We start from the raw sequence: 21,061 nt of genomic DNA on the forward strand, positions 1-21,061 counted from the left end.
TGGAAAAGTGGTTAGAAAACCTCAGTTCTTTATAGAAGCTACCAGTTTCTATCAGCACAGCTTATGTCAGGAGTCTGCTCGCCACATGACTTCTGTTTACATTAAAGATGACTTGATACCCTTTTGTGCATTTCCGAAACCAGCAAAGATACTACAAGCTCATATCATGGTATCATTTTTCTTTCTTTGCTTAGTTTTATCTTTGCGATTGATACACTTTAGCCTGGACCGCTGCTTTTTGCAACACAGAATCCAAGTTTATCCAGATGTAGTAATTACACAATACATGTTTGAGCTCCTGCCGGCTACAGTGCTTACAATTACAAAGTTTTCCAAGGAATCCACTAACATTCGTGCATATATGTGGGACAGCTGTTAAAGACTCGACGTGTTCCACTAAGAAACATCGAAACCCACGTTTGTAGAACTAAAAGGGGCTTTTACAGCACAATAAATGCCATAATTTTGTGTTATCAACTTGGCTGCATCGTTTTCACAAGCCATTTTCTCACACTCAATTGCTTCCAACAATTTTTGGGGGTTTTTAAGCATACTGTTGTTCTTGGATGCTTCTTGTTTGCAGAACTTTCTCATATTTTGTGATGCATCTGCAAGTGTTTTTAAACCTATCGATGTCTGTCACATGAAGTCATACAAGTATTTCCATGACAAAACCCTTTATTATAATAATTGTTCAGATGTTAAACTCTATTTAGTTTCATTAGGCTTGCCATTTTTAATGTCAAAAGGACCTTTGGTTAGAGATATGGGATTACAGGACAGTCAAAGAACTGGGAACATTAACACAGGGAGCTGTTTTCACTGTGAAATGCATCCACTATATTTACACGATCTATTTTTAAAGTCTCCTCTAAATGCTGCTCTTTTACAAATGAACTATCCCTGCAGCAAAATAGCTCTGTCCAAGACAACAGAGAAGTTCAGAGAACGTGATGAAATCGAGGAGGTTAAAGAAAGAGAAAGTAGAGTAAAAGTCTTCTCTCCTCCAGCTGTTGAAATCTGGGCTGGAATCTCACAGGGACTTGTTAGTTTTCCCTCACCCTATCTGTGTTCTGTTCAGGAGAACACTGCTGCACACTCACTGATACTCACTCACTGTTGTGTTGAGTTATATAAAACTGCAGGTTTCTTAAATTTGTAGAAGAGGCAGTATCTCACCATCTCCCTATCTCACCATTTCATGTCTGCTTGCCAAAATTAAGATCTGACTAAGATATTTGATATTAACACCATTGAAAGTGTCTCCTCTCTGTTAAAGCTGTGCACAGTAACACATTATGATGTTATCTTTACAGTAGACGGTGAAACTCCTGATCTGTTCAGTTTTGTTCTGTATTACAGCTCACCCCTTTTTCTTTGTTCTCTTTCTCTGTCAGGTGGCAATCGTCCAGTCCAGGTCATTATAACTGAAACTGGAAACCAACCCAACTCCCACCCCATTCAGTGGAATGCCCCATCGTCTGCTCACATCACCCAGTACATCCTCAAATGGAAAGTGGTGAGTTTTCTAAATGAGCTTTACAAAGAAACGAAACCTCTTCTTGTTTCTCTCTACATGGATCTGATGCTGACACAGCCCCGATTGAGATACCAGACGTTCAACTCCTGTTCTGCATGCTTATTTTTCTAACATCCATCATCACATTTTTCAGAAAAACTCTCAGAACCCGTGGACAGAGGTGATGATCCCTGGCCATCTGAACTCCTACACCATCTCTGGTCTGAAGCCAGGCATCACCTACGAGGGTCAGCTAATCAGTGTGTTGCGGTTTGGAGCCCAGGAGGTCACGCGCTTTGACTTCTCCACCAATTATGGATCACGTGAGTTGAGAATGTTGACAGATCTCATTTACCAACAGTACTGATCATTTTTTTGGCTGCTTTTTCAATGCAGTCTAGTTCAGACATAGGTATTTTTTGTGCATATGCCTTTGTTAGCAAAATACATAATATGGAAGATGAAATTAAAGACAGGGATCTGGAAATGTGCATGCAGCATCTTGAAAGGGAGATGTTCTGTGTGCTCTTTTATTCTGTTCAGGGCCTTTAATTTTATTTAACCAGGAAGTCCTCACTGAGATTTTAAAACTTTTTTCCCCAGAGTGTCCTGGGCAGTGTTGCCAGTTCTGATCTCAGAGGCAGCAAATAGCTAACTCTCTTATTTTCCATGTCTGTCTTTCTCTGCTTCTCCTGTAGTTGCGACATCACATGGCGAGACCACCCAGCCTCCGCCTGTGGTTGACATCTCAGAGTCGGTGACCGAAATTACCTCCAGCAGCTTTGTCATCTCCTGGGTTTCCGCCTCTGACACAGTTTCTGGTTTCAGAGTAGAGTATGAGCTCAGTGAGCAGGGACAGGGAACTGGACAACCCCTGGTGCTAGGTAAGAGCAGTTAAGCACATATACAAACTGAGCTGTATATACATATACCAAAATATGCTTGGGTGGGAATGGATGGTGGCAAAAATATTGTGCATTATAATTTGGCCTGATGTCCAAATAATGGACATTATACCAAGATAATACTCTTAATTAAACTGTCTTTATGTGGCTGCTTTAAGTATGAGAGCTGATGTGTTAATGCAGTCTATATTTCTCCTATCAGACTTGCCCCATACAGCTACCTCAGTGAACATTAATGAGCTTCTACCTGGAAGGAAGTACACTATCAACGTCTATGAGGTTACAGACTCCGGAGAGGACAACCTCATTCTCACTACTTCACAAACCACTGGTGAGTAGGCACATACACACACACACTTTCTCCCAGCTTATATTTTGTTCTTTCCCATTCTCACAAAAATGCTGCTGCTAGCCTCAAATGTTGTTTGAAATCCCAGACCTGCACGCAGCCTAACGAACATGTGCCGGTGGACTATAAATCAAGCGATCCAGTAAAAAAGAGGCAGTGGTTGTAATTTTCCTTCTCACACTTACACCCCATTTTGTTCCACAGCACCTGATGCTCCTGCTGAGCATGAAGTGGAGGAGGTGGGAGAGACTTCCATACAGATCAGCTGGGAAAAACCACTGGCTCCCATCACTGGTATGACACACAGCACTGCCAAAAAATATTCTGTTGCTACTTTGAACCCCTGCTTCTTCATCTGTGACAGTCACACACACACACACACACACACACACACACACACAATGAACCATGTGGTCTCTTCGTCCATGCAGGCTATCGTGTCGTTTACACACCATCAGTAGAAGGTGAAAGCACGGAGCTGACTCTCCCTGACACGGCAACATCTGTGACTCTGAGTGACCTTAAACCTGGGAAGTTGTACAACATCAGTATCTACTCTGTGGAGGACAGCCTGGAGAGTGAGCCTATCTTTGTTCAGGTCAACACCGCTGGAGATCCACTGCCAGGTAAAAAACCTGTGTACTTTGCTAGAGAGCCTCTGTATACCTTTAAAGGTGCAAGTCCTAGTATTTGCCAAAACAATGTATTTGGTGAGAGAAAATTGCTGGCGCTTTAAAAGCATCCACTACCCCTCCAGGAACTACAAAAATGATTAAAGCAAAAATATAGAGAGTCACACACTATGGGAAAGTCTGTCTCTTGTTTCTTTTAGCACCACCAGGAGTTGTTGGGCAGCGGTCTGCCTATTAGGTGATTCTGATCCTTAAATATCCTCATTTGATCCTGTGTCCCCCTGCTCTGCTCTATGTTCAAATGAACTTGACTTATTACTCTTGTCATAAGGGTTCCCTCCAGATCAATCTGCAAGTCATCCTGTGGCGTCGTCACTGATCTATGTAGAAGTTTCCAATTCTTAATACTCAAAGTTTAGAGTTTTCCAATGGAAAGTGAAGTCATTGAGTTCACAGCTGTTGCACTCCTATTCTGCTTGACTGGAGTTATGTAAAACTTTTTAGTCTGCCAGGTCGAACATGCTGTTGGGCCAGTTGAGCAGATGCTGGAAAAGTGTGTGTGTGGGTATGTGTGTGCTTGTTTGTACAGTCTGTGTGATGGAGTAAAGATGCATGACCTAATTAAGAGTGTGTGCTGCCATCTTCGGACAGACAAGTGAATCCCCCCTCTGCTGTGGCAGATGTAAACTACGACAAATGGACCACGGCTGCTGTCTGCACATAAGCTGTCTGAGCTGCACCCGTCACTGGCTTAGAGTGACGAGTGCAGAGTTGGTGCTGTCATGATAGTTATAATTTAGATGATTTATAAAATATTAAAGCTCAGAGCTTCCTTAAGGTTCGTGATCAGCTGCACCTGATTTTCTCTTTCCTTTCCTTATTGTCTCATCAAGACTGATGTCTCTCTTCTCTTTTTTTTTTTGCTCTCTGTCCATCTTGTCTTTAATGCTTTTTACTATTTAAAGATGTTGGTGTGTGTCCTGCCATTCAGCCTGTCCAAAATATGAAGCAGTGTTATGGTTCCCTTCTTGTAGAAATTGTGTTACAGACCTAATATGATTATGTATATATAAACAAGTGTGGGCTTTGATCTGCAACATAAATGCAAATGCATCGAATGACGTATCAAAGAGTTCTGTTGGAATCATGTTTTTTAATCACCTGCAAGATAAAAAGATAAAATACAGCCATGAGGTCAAAGAGATGAATTGAAGTTCCACATACCTTACCTTGTTTAGCAGATCATATTTCAGATATGAACAAGCTAGTTAACCATTTTATTGTCCGTTTAAGGTGGTCTCTGTTAAGGAAGTAAGGGTCTTACACACTGTGAGGAGTTATTTCATCTAAATAGATATTAAAGATTTTAATGTAAAGTTTTTTTCTGTCCACAGAAGAAGTTTCCTCTCCCACAGACCTTCAGTTCTTCGAGGTGTCAGATAAAAAAATTGTTCTGACTTGGACCGGCCCAGCCACCGGTGTCTCAGGTTACCGTGTCACCGCCATGCCTGTCGATGAGTCTGGATCTGCGCAGAGGGAAATGACTCTGCCTGTTAGTCAAAACTCCTACATTGAAGTGTCACATCTACAGCCTGGAACACTGTACCGCTTCAACATCTACACCATTCACAATGGAGAGGAAAGTTTACCACTTATTGGGGAGCAAACTACAAGTGAGTATAACCGATGCCCCTCAGGGAAATAACTGTGCACACACAAATCAGTCTGTGCAAACTGATTTTTATTTCACAGTGAAATGAATTAAACTGTTTATTGTTGTTCCTCTTTTCAGAGCCTGATGCTCCCACAGATATCCATTTTGCCAATGTCACAGAAGACAGTGCTGTGATGTTGTGGTATGCCCCCCGCGCCAAAATCAGCGGCTACCGTCTCTTCCTGACTGTGGAGGGCTCTAACCCCAAGCAGCTGCGCCTGCCTGCCCGCCTTACTCAGTACACTATCCTCAACCTGAGGCCTGATACAAAGTACACTGCTACGTTACATTCAGAGCAGGAGAACTCTCTGAGTGTGGGAGAGACGGCTGAATTTACCACTAGTAAGTGTCTGATGCATTTACGAATGAGTATAACGAAGTGCGGTCACTGTGCATATTCTGAAAAGATGTATGTGTTTTGGAACTCAGAGTTGTCTAGATTAGGGTTGGACTGATGACTGAATGTTTGTTTGACAAAGTGAGGGTGCAGTTTTATTATTTGGCAGTTTCAAAGAATGGCCAGCTTATAATAAAATTTTAGAAATATTAATAGTAATGGTTTTGCCCCTCAAAATCCAAGATTGGTCATTTAAAGGGATAATTCAGATTTTGTATGAGGTACTTTTCCACAGTCAGTGTATTACTTTGAATTGATGGCAGTTAGCACTCTCCATGTTTGGAAAAGCAGACAGGAGTACTGCCACAGAAGCTCAGCAATGTACTGCTATGGACGAAGGCAGCAGCAAAACACATGTTAGCCACACAAAAAGTGTATGCTATATTTAGATTATTTTACTGCTCTACCTTGCCATCATACAGCCCTTCCTGATGGGGGACTGAACTGAAACTAAAATGTGTTCATGCTTTTTTTAAAAACACCAGACTCCATTGACAAAACAGTAATTTTACCTTGCAGAACACGGGAGTTGCTGGTCTACCGCTGCCTTGATCAGATAGTTTGTGTTGTTGTTTGACTTTGGTGAAACTGAACCAACCCTCTAAAGCACCAAAGTCACATAACAACACAAACAAACTATCTGATCGATCCAACTGTAGAACAGCAACTCCCGTGTTCTGCATGGTAAAATTACTGTTTTGTCAATGGAGTCTGGTGGCTTTGAAAAGAGCATAAATACATTTAGTTTCAGTCCACTGACTTAAGATAAGTACCTCATATGACCCCATTTCAAAAAATCCAAACTATCTCTTAAAGGTGAGTAGAGAATACTGGCAATATGGATACAGTTAATGCAGTTGAGGGGAAAGATGGTGGGGGTTTATAACTTGACATCTCATGACACAAAAACTTATCAGAATACCTTTACTCTCTGTGTTTGCAGACCCCCCAATGGGTAACGCTCCTCATTTCAGCACTGATGTGACGGACACCTCCATTATAATCTCCTGGACTCCAGTTCCACGTGTTGGATACAAGGTACATTCACTGTTAATACATAACATACAAAGTGTTTTTATACCCCCCCCCCACACACACACACACACACACACACACACATTCATACATCTGGTGTTCCCAATTTCTGTCCCCAAAAATGAACAAATGGCCTGTATGATTGTCTTCAGATGCAAATTGTTTCCTGTCGTTTTCTGTGGAAAGCACATTCCAGTTATTCTGGGGTTAGTGTAGGCCACATTTGAGTTAGATAACATGGGAACTACAGACCTCAGGCTTTAAATCTGATTGGTCACAATATGTCAGACTAGAGATGAGAATGTCCTGCTGGCTACCATGTTCTTGGGAAAACATTGACCTCTGACCTTTACCTCCTGTACCCCCAATCCATACGTCGCTCTTTGCTGTCTCTCTGACACTGTTTGCATTTATCTTTCAGCTGACAGTACGTCCCAGTCAGGGCGGAGAGGCCCCCAGAGACGTGACCTCTGACTCAGGAAGCATTTACATTTCTGGTCTGACTCCGGGAGTGGAGTACACCTACAGCGTCCAGCCAGTTATAAACGGCTATGAGCAGGGAACCCCAGTCACACGCCGGGTTGTCACACGTAAGGATAAACTTATAGATACTGACTGTTGTCTTTTCCCTATTCCTATCTGTCTCTTCCTTATGTATCTTTTACACTTATTTCCTTCCTTCTCCTCTGACCCCTCTTGTTCTTCTTTGTCTCCAGCTCTGTCTCCACCTACTGACCTCAACCTTGAGTCTAACCCAAGCACTGGAGAGCTCACAGTCCAGTGGAACGGGGCCAGTACACCAGGTACACACATAGCGACATTCCCAGGTGTGCTTGAAAAACAACGGATTAAGTCACATTGAACACTGCTGTGCTTCTTTTATGTGTTTTGATAAAATTGGAGGTTGATTTTTTTCTCCTCTGCATCTTATTGTTCCTCATTTCTTCTTCTGATTTTCTACTCCATGTTAACCTTCCTTCTTTTTCTGTCTCTCTCCAAGACATCACCGGCTACAGAGTGACATGCACTCCCACCAACGGTCAACAAGGAAACAGTTTGGAGGAGTTTGTGGAGGCAGGGCAGAACTCCTGCACCCTGGAGAATCTCAGCCCAGGAGTGGAATACAACATCAGCGTTGTTACCGTTAAGGACGACATGGAGAGCACTCCTGTATCAACTACCATTACACCAGGTGAGTGAGAGGTCAACTCAGAACCCTGAGGTGTTAATGGGTTTTGACACCATGAGGTATGGAAATTAGTTATCGAGAGCCTGGTGTGATTGTCATAATAATTTTGTAGACAGGTAAAACACACTGTCCCTGTTTTAAGATTAACATATTATGTTGAAAGCTGTAACAATAACACATGAGCTTTCAACATTTAACAGATACTAGCTCTGCTCTATTAGCATCGCTGCTCTAACTTTGCACCAGCAGCTGAGGGACTGTGCAAAACAGCACCAATACTGTTTTGCAGCACTAATCTTATATTGCTTGTGTATATATTAAGAATTTTCAATGGAGATCCTTCATTGAATAGCAGATGTAACCTCACTAGATGGTAATATATACCAGAAAAAGCAGCCCAGCATTAGCTCTTCCACTGGTGTGATATGTTGAATATCTCACCCCACTGGAAGCAGACAATTTTCATTGCTCGCCTTAACCACTGCTCCTGTCTCTTGTCTGCTGGTTTCCTCTTTCTGGCTCTTATGTCCAACACCTTCCCTCTCCCTCTGCCTCTCGTTTGTTTGCTGTTTCTGTTGTCTCCTCCCTTCCCTCCAATCCCCTTTCCATATTCCCAGAAGTCCCACAGCTGACCGACCTCACCTTCAAGGACGTGAGCGACACCACCATCAGTCTCAGCTGGTCACCGCTCAACACCACAGCCATCACTGGTTACAGGATCACTGTGGTTGCAGCTGGCGAGAGTGTACCCATCTTCGAAGACTTCGTTCTGCCAACGACCGGTCAATATACTGTTTACGGACTGGAGCCTGGTATCGACTATGACATTAGTGTAATCACTGTGACGGAGAATGGCGAGAGCGAGCCCACCACAGTCACTCAGCATACCTGTAAGATCCATTTTCTTTCCTACTAATATCATTACATTTTCTTATTGGAAGGGCCATTCAGTTAGAAAAAAGAATACAAAACCATCAACACTATGCTTACAGTAGACAGATAGTGTGACTTGAGTTGCCAGCGAGGGCGTCACAAATCACATTGTGTGTGCTAAGTTATATAATGTATAAGGTTCTCATTAAGCCCAAGACATGGCGCTTCAAAGCAAACCCTTCAAGTTGCTGATGTAATTGTGCAGCATGCTTTGTTGTCAGTTTAATAATGCTCTTCTTGTGTGTACGTGAGGACCATCTGGTTTTAGTTGTGGAGTTTAATCATACTGAGGCTCCTTTTGCCCCCAAATGCAAACACTGCTTGTTCTCTCACTTTTTAAGATGTCGTAAAACTTAAGATAGATTTATACTGACTCACACATAAAACACAGACTCTTCTCTTAAATAGAGGGTAGTGTGAATACTTTTCTCTTTTAGTCATTTCGTTAATTACTTGTTTTTTTCTTTATATCTATTTTCTCCCCTTATTTGCCTCCTAACTCTTCCATATGATTATTACAATTCTCTGACCACCTTTTACATGAGCAATAAGAAATCTTATCAATGTACGTTTTGAATACACTCTGAATCAAGCTGCTCTGTCTTTTCAACAGCTGTACCAGCACCCACTGATTTGGGCTTTGGCCAGGTTGGGCCAGACAGTATGGAAGTCACCTGGGTCGCTCCTCATGTCCCCAACCCCGCTGACATAAACAGCTTCCTCATTAGGTGCGAGCTCAGTATTGTTTATTTCTGCTTCAAATGTTATCTTGAGTACAAGCTGATTTTAGTGCACCCACGTGTAAAAAAGGTAACACAGTGGCTTGACGTTGTTGGTGTCCTTATTATTCAGGTATCATCCCATTGACGATGAAGATGACAATACCGAAACCAGCGCAGGAGGCAGGAGTAACAGCGTGGTGCTAAGGAGTAAGTTAGAGCAAAAACAAAGACAACACAGTAACACAGAGACACACAAACAACTACATTTGTATTTATGTCTTTTTTTTATTCCACAGACCTGCTGCCTAACACTGAGTATCTGGTGAGCGTGGTGTGTGTGTATGAGCAGAGGGAGAGCTCACCCGTCGTCGGCACCCAGAAAACAGGTCAGTCTAAGATGTTCTAATTTAACAACAGTGGTGAATCAGTCCAGAAACAGATACTAAATAATGTTATTTTTCAGGGCATAGATGTTTTATATTGCTAGTATTTAGGTGATCTTTTCAAATTATATTTTACCTTTATGATTAAAGACTTTTTCCTTGCTTCCTTCTCTGTACCTTTCAACCTTCTCCAGCTCTGGATTCACCAGTTGGCCTGCGTTTCTCTGAGATCTACACCAACTCCTTCACCATCCACTGGCTCGCTCCCCAGAGCAAAATCACTGGTTACCGTATCCGTTACCAGATGGCCAGCGGCGGGAGGACCAAGGACGAGAGGCTGCCCCCATCCAGGAACCACTTTACCCTGACAGGACTCACCGCAGACACAGAGTACTTAGTCAACATCTTCGCAGTCAGCGGGACCCAGGAGAGCCAGCCGCTCAGTGGGAAACAAAAGACAAGTAAGAAAATCCTGATTCATTTCCTCCAGTTACTCACTGTGTTATCATCATTATGTTGTTTGCTTATTTTTTCCTCTCTGACTCTTCACTCTCTCTCCAGTCTCTGATGCTCCCACAGACCTGGAGGTGCTCAACTCATCCCCCACCAGCATTACTGTCCGATGGGACGCCCCACCTGTCACTGTGCGCTACTACAGGATCACTCACGGGGAGAGTGGTGAGTTAGTAATAGAAGTTTAAAAAATTGACTTTATTTTTGTTTTTGCCAGGAAACAGTTTTTTTTAAAGTATTCTTTCTTTTTTGTGTTTGGAGATTCTTGTCAATGTACCTGTTCATCAGTTTATTGAGTGGTGCAAATATTGGCTTTGCTAACATTAATCACATTATCATTCTTTATCCAGGAGGTCACAGTAATCCTAAGGAGTTCACAGTGCCTGGCTCTCAGTCCACTGCTACAATCAATAACCTGAAGCCCGGTACTGACTACACCATCACTGTCTACGCTGTGACTGGCAGAGGAGACAGCCCTGCTTCCAGCACTCCAATCTACGTCATGCACAAGACAGGTACACACACGCAAAGGCAAAACACAGGAAGCATGAGGAAGCAAGATGATCACTAATATGGGTGTCAGTCATTTTCTTTACTTCATCTCTCCATCATCCTCTCCTAGGTGTTGACTCTCCCTCTGATATGGAGGTGATGGATGTGAAGGACAACAGTGTCACAGTGAGGTGGAGCCCTGCCCAGGGCCCAATCAAGGGATACAGGGTGACTGGGGTCCCCAGAGATGGACAGGGACCATCTTTCACTGAGGTGGTTGCTCCAGGTATGATGTTAAACTGCCCAGTATGTGGTGCTCTGTCAATATTTAAAAGCTTTCCTCATTTTTCCCCTCATTTTAGTTTTGTTTAAGGAAACTCTAATATTTTTCCTGCTCCTCTTTTCGTTTTCAGACCAGACAGAGATTACTTTCTCAGGACTTATGCCCACAGTAGAGTATGTTTTGAGTGTGTACGCCCTTGGACAAGATGGAGAGAGCTCTCCAATGGTGGTGAATGCTTTAACAAGTAAGGCTTTACACTTTCTCGAGAGATACTTGGGGAATATTGTTTGCCAGACTTTCAGAAATAAAAATACAACCTCCTGACCTCTTCCCTTACCTTTCCACCCTTCTCTCTTTTAGATGTAGATCGTCCCAAGGACCTGACCTTCTCAGATATCGACTCCACCTCATTGAGGATCACCTGGGACAGTCCCGAGGGAATAGTCACATCTTACCGGGTCTTGTATTCAAGTTCAGAGGAGGGTGAGAGAGAGCTGCGCCCTGCTCCCAGAGGAGATGCTGAGTCTGCTGTTATCTATGGTCTGCAACCCGGTACTGAATACACTGTAAAGGTCATCGCTCTGCATGATGACACAGCCAGCACACCACTGACCGGGACACAGGCTACAGGTATAGAAGAAATTTAGATCTCGGAAAAAACATACAAAAAATATAATACAGATAGATGCCCATGTTGTCAGTTCTGTCTCCACTAACCCTTTTTTATTTTCTGTCCTCCTCCCAGCCATCTCATCACCAACCAACCTCCAGTTCTCCCAGGTTAGCCCTACCTCCTTCACTATGCACTGGGATGTGCCGGGTCAGGAAAACCGACTAAATGGCCAAACAGGCCTCACAGGCTACCGTGTGGTGGTGAACCCAAAGAACAAGAGCGGCCCTACCAAGGAGATCAACTTGGCCCCAGACACCACACAGACATACATCCCTGGACTCATGGTGAGTGTGGGTCTGTGAGTCTCAATGAAGGATTCCAGTTTGTTCTGATCTCTTGAAAAGAAATTATAAGTTAATGCAGTAACACTATGGTGTTTTTGCATACTCTAACCTTCTACATTAACAGTAAATTTAAATTAGTTTAAGGTGGTACCTTTTAAATACCAAGTGGTTTCCATTCATGTTGTTAGAGTGTGAAAATGGACTTGCAGCAACGTCCATCGCAATGAATATTGTCCCCTTTTGGCTCTCCATTAGCTTGCAACAAAAACAGAACTAGGAAAAAATGTGCAGTGGTCACTGATTATGTGATGTTTTTTGTATAGCCTAAACCTAGTAATGAATGTGTTACTTAATGCAGAGTTAAAAGGGTAGGTACAATGAGCTTAAGCTTCAGCCTACACCCTTTTGGCCTATATATTTTTTCTTTCGTTTTCCTTTGAATTGAATGCCTTGTTGTTGTTTTTTTCTTTATTATGTGCTTCCTTTTGAAAAAAAATGTAAATAAGAGCAGAACTGATTTACTACTACTACTTATATTATTACAAAGTTATGATTGTAGCTATAGCCAGTATACTTAAACGCAGTGCTGTGGAGACTGTGCAGCACTTAAGTTTCTTTTCCCCTGTCTCTTTTAGGTTGCAACTACCTATGAAGTCCATGTTTACGCCTTGAAAAACTCTCTGACCAGCAGGCCAGTCCAAGGAGAGGTCACCACTCTGGAGAGTGAGTTTGCAACTCGTAAATTATGAATTTCTGATGAATGAATGCAGTGTTTTGATACGTTAAAAACAGAGACATGGTGTTGTTGCAGTAATGCTGCTACAGATAGCTCTTGTAAAAAGCCACTCTTGTGTTTATCCAATCATTAATTGATGTATACTCTCTCACTCTTAGTTTTGTTCCTTCTCATCATGACATTCTTTCTCTTTCCTCATCTACCTCAAGACATCAGCCCCCCTCGTCGTGTACGCATCTCTGATGTTAACGACTCCTCCATCACCCTGACCTGGCGCTCCAAGACAGAAACCATCTCTGGCTTCCTGGTTGAGGCCACACCAACCACCTCCTCTACAGGCTACATCCCCATTCAAAGGACCATTGGCCCTGACCTGCGTTCATTCACCATCACAGGTACACAAATATGAAAATGTACAAGCATTAATATACACAAAGGTGTGTAGTGCAAGCCCAAAGCTGTGAGAATGTTTAATGTTAAATTGCATATAATATTGTTCAAATGTGACATCAGATTCTTAGTATTACTGCACACAATTCCTCACTAACCTGTCACTGTGCCTTAACTCTCAGGTCTGGAGCCAGGCACCACTTACAAGATCAACATCTATACACTGAAAGGCAATGGACGCAGCGCACCTCTTACACTCACTGCCAGCACAGGTAACCATTAATCTCTATCCAGTTACAGTCAAGAGTAATACATTACTTTGAGTGTGTAATGTTACATCTTTGCCATGATGGCAAGAAATACAGTATATATTGGCGTATGTGTTATATTGATAACAACAGAAATATAAATATAATGTAGTTGAGGTCGTACGAGTACTCACTTGCTTGTCTGTCTCTTCCAGCCAAACCAGTGGTCATCCCACCCACGAATATCCGCTTCACCTCCCTGAACCCAACCAGCATCTCTTTCACCTGGGAGCCATCACGCAGTCCAGGGGTCACTGGGTATTATGTAACCTATGAGGAGGCTGGTGGTTTGCCTCGAGAGGTTATCCCCAGACCCCATGCAGGCCAGAGCTACGCCATCATCAATGGTGAGTGTGAAGCATTAAAATTTACTCTACACATACACATAGAACATACATACACTGATTAACAAATGTGGCAAATGTTGGTAACTTTTTGTGTAATTGTTGTGTTTGGTCACAGGTCTGAAACCAGGAACAGAGTACGTCATTAAGATTGTCGCGCTGCAGAATGCTTTGAGAAGCACACCTCTAGTGGGCAAAGCCAGAACACGTAAGTATACCCATCATCCACATGATGATGATCTTCAGTTTTGGCTTTTATTAAAGTAAGGATTGCTCCAATGTTGACAATGTTTAATAAATTGTGACAATGTTAAAAGGCAGTTTCTATTCTATCTTTCTCTGTGGGGAGAACGGGACATTTGACATTTCTTTTGCTGTTGTTATTCCCAATATCACATACGACTAGTGCGGTAGAACAGTAAAACTAGCTGCTATTAAGTCTTCCCACAAAAATTTTCATAAAACAATGAAATACAACATTATGAGGTGTTTTTATATTACCCACGTTTCAGAATGGTGCCAAGAGCTGCACTAATTAGGTGAGGTAATCCGCTGCCTCCACTCGGGGAGAGGACTTCTGATCATGCCTATCTTTCATGATTATTGTAATGAAGAATAATTTTTCTTAGAGCCACTTTTTTCCCCTTAAACTTGTTTTGACTATGTTAGAGATGTAAGCTTTTATAGCAGTAATTGTTTCTGTTGGCAAAAACATTGTTAAAGTAATAAGTAATAATATCTACATATTGACCATTGCGTCATGTTTGAGATCTGTGCTCTGCTGCCCTCTGCTGGCTTTTTGTGTAACTGCTACTCATGTAGAATTACAGCATACAGCCTTGGCATTGACTGTTATTTGTAGTATCTCATATTAAACACTGATGTTGAGATGTGGGAAAGCCCTCATGGGAAAATCTGCACTTGTGGATTCTCAGCTAGAGGCTTATCGTTACTTATATTGGGTGTCCTGTTGAAAAAAAATGTGATAAACTTGTGTATTGTACGGGCAGGTTGGTGGATTCTGTATTGTTTTAGGAACACAGTGGAATCACCTGCTAAAAATTCAGCTAGTTGGTTCTGTGCATTTGCTTTGTCCTGCTCATGTCTAACAGCTAGCATACATATGTCTTTTGTTCAATCAGAGCCAGTTACAGATGATCAGCTATTGGTCCCCGAGCTGCCACAGCTTCCTGTTCCTCACAGACCCACCACTGACATCCTGGATGTTCCAGAGTCCTTCAATGACAAGATGTAAGAACCTGCGTAATAATACTGAAGCTATGAATTAAGCTTAAAAATGCAGGACCAGAAACCCCTAAAATGTCTGTGCAGTCAAACAATGCTTGTTGTGCTTTTTTACTTCATGCTTTCCCCCATTGTCATCTCTTATTTTAATTATTTTCTCATCGCTTATTCTGTGTCCAGTTTTGACACCAACCATGTTCACTTGGCTGGAACTAGTGGCCAGAACCAACCAGGCCAGCAGGGCCAGCACATCTACACTGAGTACCAGAGCCTAGGCCCCAATCATGGACTTCATGGCCCCTTCAGTGGACCCAGAGAAGGCCAGAGACCAACTCTCAGAGAACCCCTGATCTATATTCCTGTAGCTGGCCCTGATGGACACAGAATCCCCTTGGTCAAGGTGTGTGAGACTTAAATTATCTTCGATTATCTAATTCGAAAATATAGAACTTGGTTCTTAACAGCAGGGTTGCAAATACATCAGCTGTCATTCTTTAATATTTAACATCAAAGTATATATATAACATTTGCGATGATTTTATGACCTCACATTATCTTTGTATTGTTTGATCCTGTAGGTGAGCGATGGTCCCCTGCCAGGTCTTGCATTCGGCTTCCCTGACAATGAAACAGACTTGCCCCAAGAAGCACAGACAGTCACAACCATCTCCTGGTCTGGCGTTCCTCACACTTCAGAGTATGAGGTGTCCTGTAATCCTATTACACATGTGGAGGAAGGCGGCTTTCAGGTATATACACACGCATAATCACACACACATATTTATGGCTGGAGATGTAAGGACCACTTATTAACTCTCTCTTCCTTTATATAGATGCGTCTCCCTGGCACCTCCAACAGTGCCACACTGATTGGACTGACATCTGGAGCCTCCTATAACGTTGTAGTAGAGGCCTTGAGGGGCGAGGCTAAAGAGAAGGTTTTGGAGGAAGTTGTGACCGTCGGCAATGCTGGTACAGTAGTCCACACTGACACAATACAGCAACAATTACGATATAACATTTAAATCAAACGATCAATTATATGGTATCCGTCTTTGTCATGGTGAAACACATCATTTGGTTCTAGTTTAAACATATTTGTTTCTTCCATCTCTTAGTTCCAGGTGACATCCCCATTACCACCAACCGGGACGTGTGCTACGACACGTTCACACAGACCTACCAGGAGGTGGGCTCAGAGTGGGAGCGCATGTCTGAGACGGGCTTTAAGCTGTGGTGCCGCTGCCTGGGGCTGGGCAGTGGCCATTTTAGGTGTGATTCATCCAGTGAGTGGCTTAATAACCCATCCCAGCATGCTTTGCAACACACCATGGAATTAGAAATCAAATAATTCTATGTGGTTTACTCAAGAGGAATTTATAAGAGGAAATCAACAATCAATTATATCACAGACAAATCTGAACAGACTTGTTGGAGTTATGTGGAAAACAAAACCATCAAAACATTTTACATTATTCACTTTATAAATTCCTGGGCCACAGTTCAAAAGCCATAGAATAATACAGTTCTATGTGCAGCAACACATACTTTGTATGAGTCTGTCTGTAGCCTGCCCATGTTGCTCTCTCTGCTCTGCTTCTGTAAACTGTGAAAACATCACAGACAGCAGAAAGCTAAGCTAACCGGCTAGCATCAGTCTCAGTTATTTGTATTGTCCATATAGCTAACATGACAATACCAGAAACTGAGCTCACCATCCATTCACCATAGGTTTAAAGTCATTCCACTATCTGTATGTCTATGTGTGTGTGTCCCCACTGGGACAATGTGTTTATCCAACTCAGGCTCTGTCTAATTTAGAGGATGTGATCACAGTTTGTTTGTTTGAAATATAAATGTGTTTTATGCTTGTTTTACAAAGACTGTGAATTTAGCTGTGTGAGAATCTGTTTCCGTTAATGTTGTGCATCTTTATCTGCAATGTGAAGGGAAAGTGTTTCACCTTTTGAAATTTTTGTTTGGCTGCTCTGTACAATAACTAATGAGACTTCTCTCACATATCCACTTCCCTCTCCTATTCACCCTTTGCTCTCCCTGTCTTTGCCATTTTGATCCAACCTTCCTCTTTCTCTGTGTCATCCTCATGCATTTCTCTTCTCCTTCCCTTGCTCCTCACTCCCTTTTATCTTCTTTCGTTCTTTCTCTTACTACTCTTCCCTCCATCAGAGTGGTGTCATGACAACAATAATAACTACCGCATTGGTGAGAAGTGGGATCGCCAGGCTGAGAACGGTCACATGATGAGCTGCACTTGCCTGGGCAATGGCAAGGGAGAATTCAAATGTGAACCCCGTGAGTACAGACACACAAACACAACCAGGCCTATACACATGGAGACATCAGGCTGTCAGTATTGTCATACAGGGTGATTCTGTTATATTTAGTATATTGTGTCACAAAATAAATTCACACTTACAATTAATAGTATCATAGCAGCTATGTGGGGCTACATGGGGCTACATAGACAGGTTAATAATTGACGCGCCCACTGTAGTAGTGTCAAGTGAAAATTTGCGTGTCCAGCCTCTGCTTCTTGCTTTTGATGTAATATTTATTGCTCACTGTTACATCTTCAATGTGTCACATGTAAGATCCCATAATCATGGTCCAAACATTTCACAAATACAACAAACCTGCGTGCAGCCATTGTGGCGTGGTGGTCAAAAAACTATTTGCACTCTTCCATCCACCAACACAGTGCCCCGAGTAAGTGACCTAAAACACAAAAGTGCCATCTACTGGACCAATTTGGTGCCCACACACACAGATCTTGAAATGGCCCCATCAAGTATCAGATGTTATTACTTTTTTTCTGAGATTGCATAAAAAATACAATTGAAAAATATTCTAATCTTTACATGTTACTCTCCCACTTCAGATGAGTCGACATGTTATGACAATGGGAAAATGTACCAGGTGGGAAACCAGTGGCAGAAGGAATATCAGGGCGCCATCTGTACCTGTACCTGCTATGGAGGACAACAGGTGTGTAACACTGCTACTTTATAGATAATCTTATTGCATACTACTTTTAGAAGTGCATCATGTAGTCCTTGTGATCAGATTGTTTTGTGCATGTGCATTAACCTGTCCCTCCTCCTCTTTAGGGCTGGCGTTGTGAGAACTGCAGAAGGCCGGGAGGACACACCGATGTGGAAGCTGACCTCCTTCAACCTGTTCATTCAGATGTCTTCGACCGGTACAGAGAAAACGCTCTACGCAAACTGGTGAGTGACACACTCTGAGTTTTACTACCAATATTCTGCTCTTAAATAAAGCAAATCAATAAATTAATATTACCATTTAGTCACAGATATCAACACACTGTATTTATACTCGAACAACTTAACGTTTTAAATGAATGTGATTTTGTTCTGTTCATTTTAGTATCTCCTCACCTTTTTTAATTAAAGCTATTATGGAAGTATTAAGTATTAAATTCAGCCTAGTTTTGGTGATCTGTAATTTCTAATTGATTCAGAGAATGTTTCCTATAAATCCAGTCAAAACTAATAATCGCAACATCTCCTCTCTTTCCATCTCCTCTTGCCCTGCCTTTCTCTGCTCTCCAGAACATCCAGTGTCCGATTGAATGTTTGAGGCCGGAGCTGCTTGCAGACGCTCAGAACCCTTCAGATTAAAGGAGAGGGGAGTTTAAGTTAAAGGAGGATGAAGAAGCGAGACCCCTTACAGCGTTGCTACCACTGCAAGAAGGAAGCCTCCTCCTGGTTTTATTAAGAGAAGACATTTCCATCAGACCTGTGCCTTAAAGGTTTTCCCCTCACCAAATTTAAGTGCCTTAACAAGACTTTTTTTACACCAAACTCTGTGTCTTTTCAAAGATCTGTCCAACTTTTCACGTTGGTTGTGATCCTTTCTTCTTGAGTAGAAACAAGGGTTTCTTCATCCAATGATTTTTGAGCACAAATCCTGCTGCTTTATCACCTCAAACCTGCCTACCCCCAAACATACTGTTGACACACACACACACACACACACACACACACACACACACACACCAGATGCAGTATTGTTGTGTTTTTTACTGTTGCTTTGGGATATCTTATAGTATTTCAAAACATTCCATGACAATTTTCTTCCCTTGACCAACAAAATGCATCACTGCAAATGTGTCTGATTTTATATAACTATGTTCCCAAATAATTGTAGCCACATTTGTTGCATTTCCCATGAGTCCCCATGATTTTGAGTCTCACTGTGACTGATAGATGCAGAAAACATTTAAGTAATGGCAGAATGCATTTTCTGGGTCCTTAGTTATTTCCAAATCAGGAGAGCATGACTGTATTGCAGAGGAATTCTGAAGCCGTAAAGTATTTACGCTGTTGCCCAGAACAGCTTTTACAGCTGTCCTGTCTCAGCTTGACTGACCAAGACAGACATGACAGTCACAGTTGGATTTAAATGAAATCGATAGGACGGTTATTATTAATTTGAATCAGCATTCTTTGTAATGAAGGAGATTACAGCTGTAAAAGCTGTAAAATGTATAAGTGTCCTGTCTGTCTCTGTCAGTGTCTCGCTGTTTTGATGAATAGAGCAACAGGTTTCTCTTCAAATTACATGAAATTCAAAACATTTCCTTAGAAAGATAAGCACTGTTACTTTTCAGTTAGTATTAAAAAAAGTTGCCTCGCTATTATTATAGCATAGGCTCTTCAAGTCACCATGTAGATGTGACTCTGTGATCTGTACTGTGGGTGTTTTAAAAGTACAAAATGTACAGCACCTGTAAAATATATAAAGCAAAAGCTGACTGACCAAAAGTGAAACTGTTACTTCACAAATGTATTGGAAAATCCAACATTATTTCCAAGTGAAATGCATTTTAATTACATAAATGTTTGTATTTTTTATTTTTTTACATTTTTTTTTAATTCATTTTTTTTTATTTATCCCTTTTTATTCAGGCATTTTGTTCAATGCTTTTTGGGGTGTACACTTTATTTTTGATTAACTTGTTTTTATATTGTTGGTGCCAAAATCTGAACTACTGTGGACTGAATCTTTTTAATAAACTGAAAAAAACCCAAGACATTTCTTGTCAGTGTTTTTTGGGGGTATGAATAGTTTCCTGGGTGTGAGGTGAAGATAACACAGACTTTAATTGTGTGTAGTGACTCCCAAAAACACAAATGGCTGCTGCTTTTGTAAGATCTGAGTTGTCTGACAGAAGGAAATTTAAGTCAATAATCACAGATAATTTTTACGGTATATAAATGACGGACTACGGCCAGCTGTCGACTCCACAGGCCCTCGATATGTGCAATGTCTGCGCTTTTATTTTGATAAGCGAAATAAACTATAGCGGAAGTCATTCTTCTTCGCGGAGTCGTTGAAGGCAAAATACGTTACGCCATTGGTTCTGCTGGCAAGACTTTCGGTTAAGGCGTCTTTCCTTCAGAATATAGTTTGAATCAAATTGTTCTCGATTCAAACTATATTTATTCACTGAAGCTTAGAGTAAAGATGATGTTTTTTCCTCTTTTAATGTTGCATTTATTTTTTTTAAATATTCTTTTTTTCACATTTCCTCGTGAACATAGAGACAATAGTATGAGAGAATATGATGGAAGACCAGAGAATAAGGGACAACGAAGAGACGAGGGGTTACAAACAAATTGTGATACAGATAAATAAAAGATATGCAATAAAATTATACCAAAAACAAATAAACACTATAATAGAATCTTAAACTTGGAGCACAAATTTAGGGTTTTCACAGCTTTTCTATTGCTTGAGTCATACAAAGTCCTCAAGTAGGATTTTGCTTCCTTTTCAAAGGCACAGAAAGAGGGTTAGATTGTCAGTACCTTATGTTTATGGATATAAAACTTTGCCAGCAATATGATATTACACAGAAAATTCTTGTGTTATTGTAATAATGCTAAATTATCCTCCTGTGACCTGTGTAGTGGGGGAAACGTGGGAGTAATCACCCAGGGCCCTATTGGGAGGTGGGCCCTCAGAATC

General features: G+C 41.7%; 1 protein-coding gene across 3 annotated transcripts in view; it reads left to right on the plus strand.

Annotated features, from left to right (window-relative positions):
- fn1a (fibronectin 1a) overlaps nt 1-20,123 on the plus strand; it is a 34,259-nt gene extending 14,136 nt beyond the window's left edge. Inside the window, exons 13-49 of one of the 3 annotated variants that reach the window (XM_033617474.2) lie at nt 1,398-1,519; nt 1,674-1,842; nt 2,218-2,403; nt 2,627-2,755; nt 2,978-3,067; nt 3,205-3,399; nt 4,800-5,078; nt 5,198-5,461; nt 6,460-6,554; nt 6,973-7,141; nt 7,268-7,378; nt 7,552-7,743; nt 8,358-8,630; nt 9,287-9,401; nt 9,526-9,602; nt 9,692-9,781; nt 9,973-10,239; nt 10,340-10,456; nt 10,642-10,806; nt 10,914-11,069; nt 11,197-11,310; nt 11,427-11,696; nt 11,812-12,023; nt 12,659-12,746; nt 12,969-13,154; nt 13,332-13,421; nt 13,613-13,804; nt 13,920-14,009; nt 14,944-15,052; nt 15,227-15,446; nt 15,625-15,795; nt 15,880-16,018; nt 16,165-16,332; nt 17,234-17,359; nt 17,946-18,052; nt 18,175-18,294; nt 18,640-20,123. In XM_033617474.2, the coding sequence (XP_033473365.2) occupies nt 1,398-1,519; nt 1,674-1,842; nt 2,218-2,403; nt 2,627-2,755; nt 2,978-3,067; nt 3,205-3,399; nt 4,800-5,078; nt 5,198-5,461; nt 6,460-6,554; nt 6,973-7,141; nt 7,268-7,378; nt 7,552-7,743; nt 8,358-8,630; nt 9,287-9,401; nt 9,526-9,602; nt 9,692-9,781; nt 9,973-10,239; nt 10,340-10,456; nt 10,642-10,806; nt 10,914-11,069; nt 11,197-11,310; nt 11,427-11,696; nt 11,812-12,023; nt 12,659-12,746; nt 12,969-13,154; nt 13,332-13,421; nt 13,613-13,804; nt 13,920-14,009; nt 14,944-15,052; nt 15,227-15,446; nt 15,625-15,795; nt 15,880-16,018; nt 16,165-16,332; nt 17,234-17,359; nt 17,946-18,052; nt 18,175-18,294; nt 18,640-18,708 (5,732 nt within the window). In that variant the 3' untranslated portion in view covers nt 18,709-20,123. The remainder of the gene's footprint in view (nt 1-1,397; nt 1,520-1,673; nt 1,843-2,217; nt 2,404-2,626; nt 2,756-2,977; nt 3,068-3,204; nt 3,400-4,799; nt 5,079-5,197; nt 5,462-6,459; nt 6,555-6,972; nt 7,142-7,267; nt 7,379-7,551; nt 7,744-8,357; nt 8,631-9,286; nt 9,402-9,525; nt 9,603-9,691; nt 9,782-9,972; nt 10,240-10,339; nt 10,457-10,641; nt 10,807-10,913; nt 11,070-11,196; nt 11,311-11,426; nt 11,697-11,811; nt 12,024-12,658; nt 12,747-12,968; nt 13,155-13,331; nt 13,422-13,612; nt 13,805-13,919; nt 14,010-14,943; nt 15,053-15,226; nt 15,447-15,624; nt 15,796-15,879; nt 16,019-16,164; nt 16,333-17,233; nt 17,360-17,945; nt 18,053-18,174; nt 18,295-18,639) is intronic. The other 2 variants (XM_033617477.2, XM_078174378.1) reach the window with 2 other exon arrangements.
- The last annotated feature ends 938 nt before the right edge of the window (nt 20,124-21,061 follow it).

This window comes from Epinephelus lanceolatus, chromosome 14 (genome assembly GCF_041903045.1).
Source record: "Epinephelus lanceolatus isolate andai-2023 chromosome 14, ASM4190304v1, whole genome shotgun sequence".
NCBI lineage: Eukaryota > Metazoa > Chordata > Actinopteri > Perciformes > Serranidae > Epinephelus > Epinephelus lanceolatus.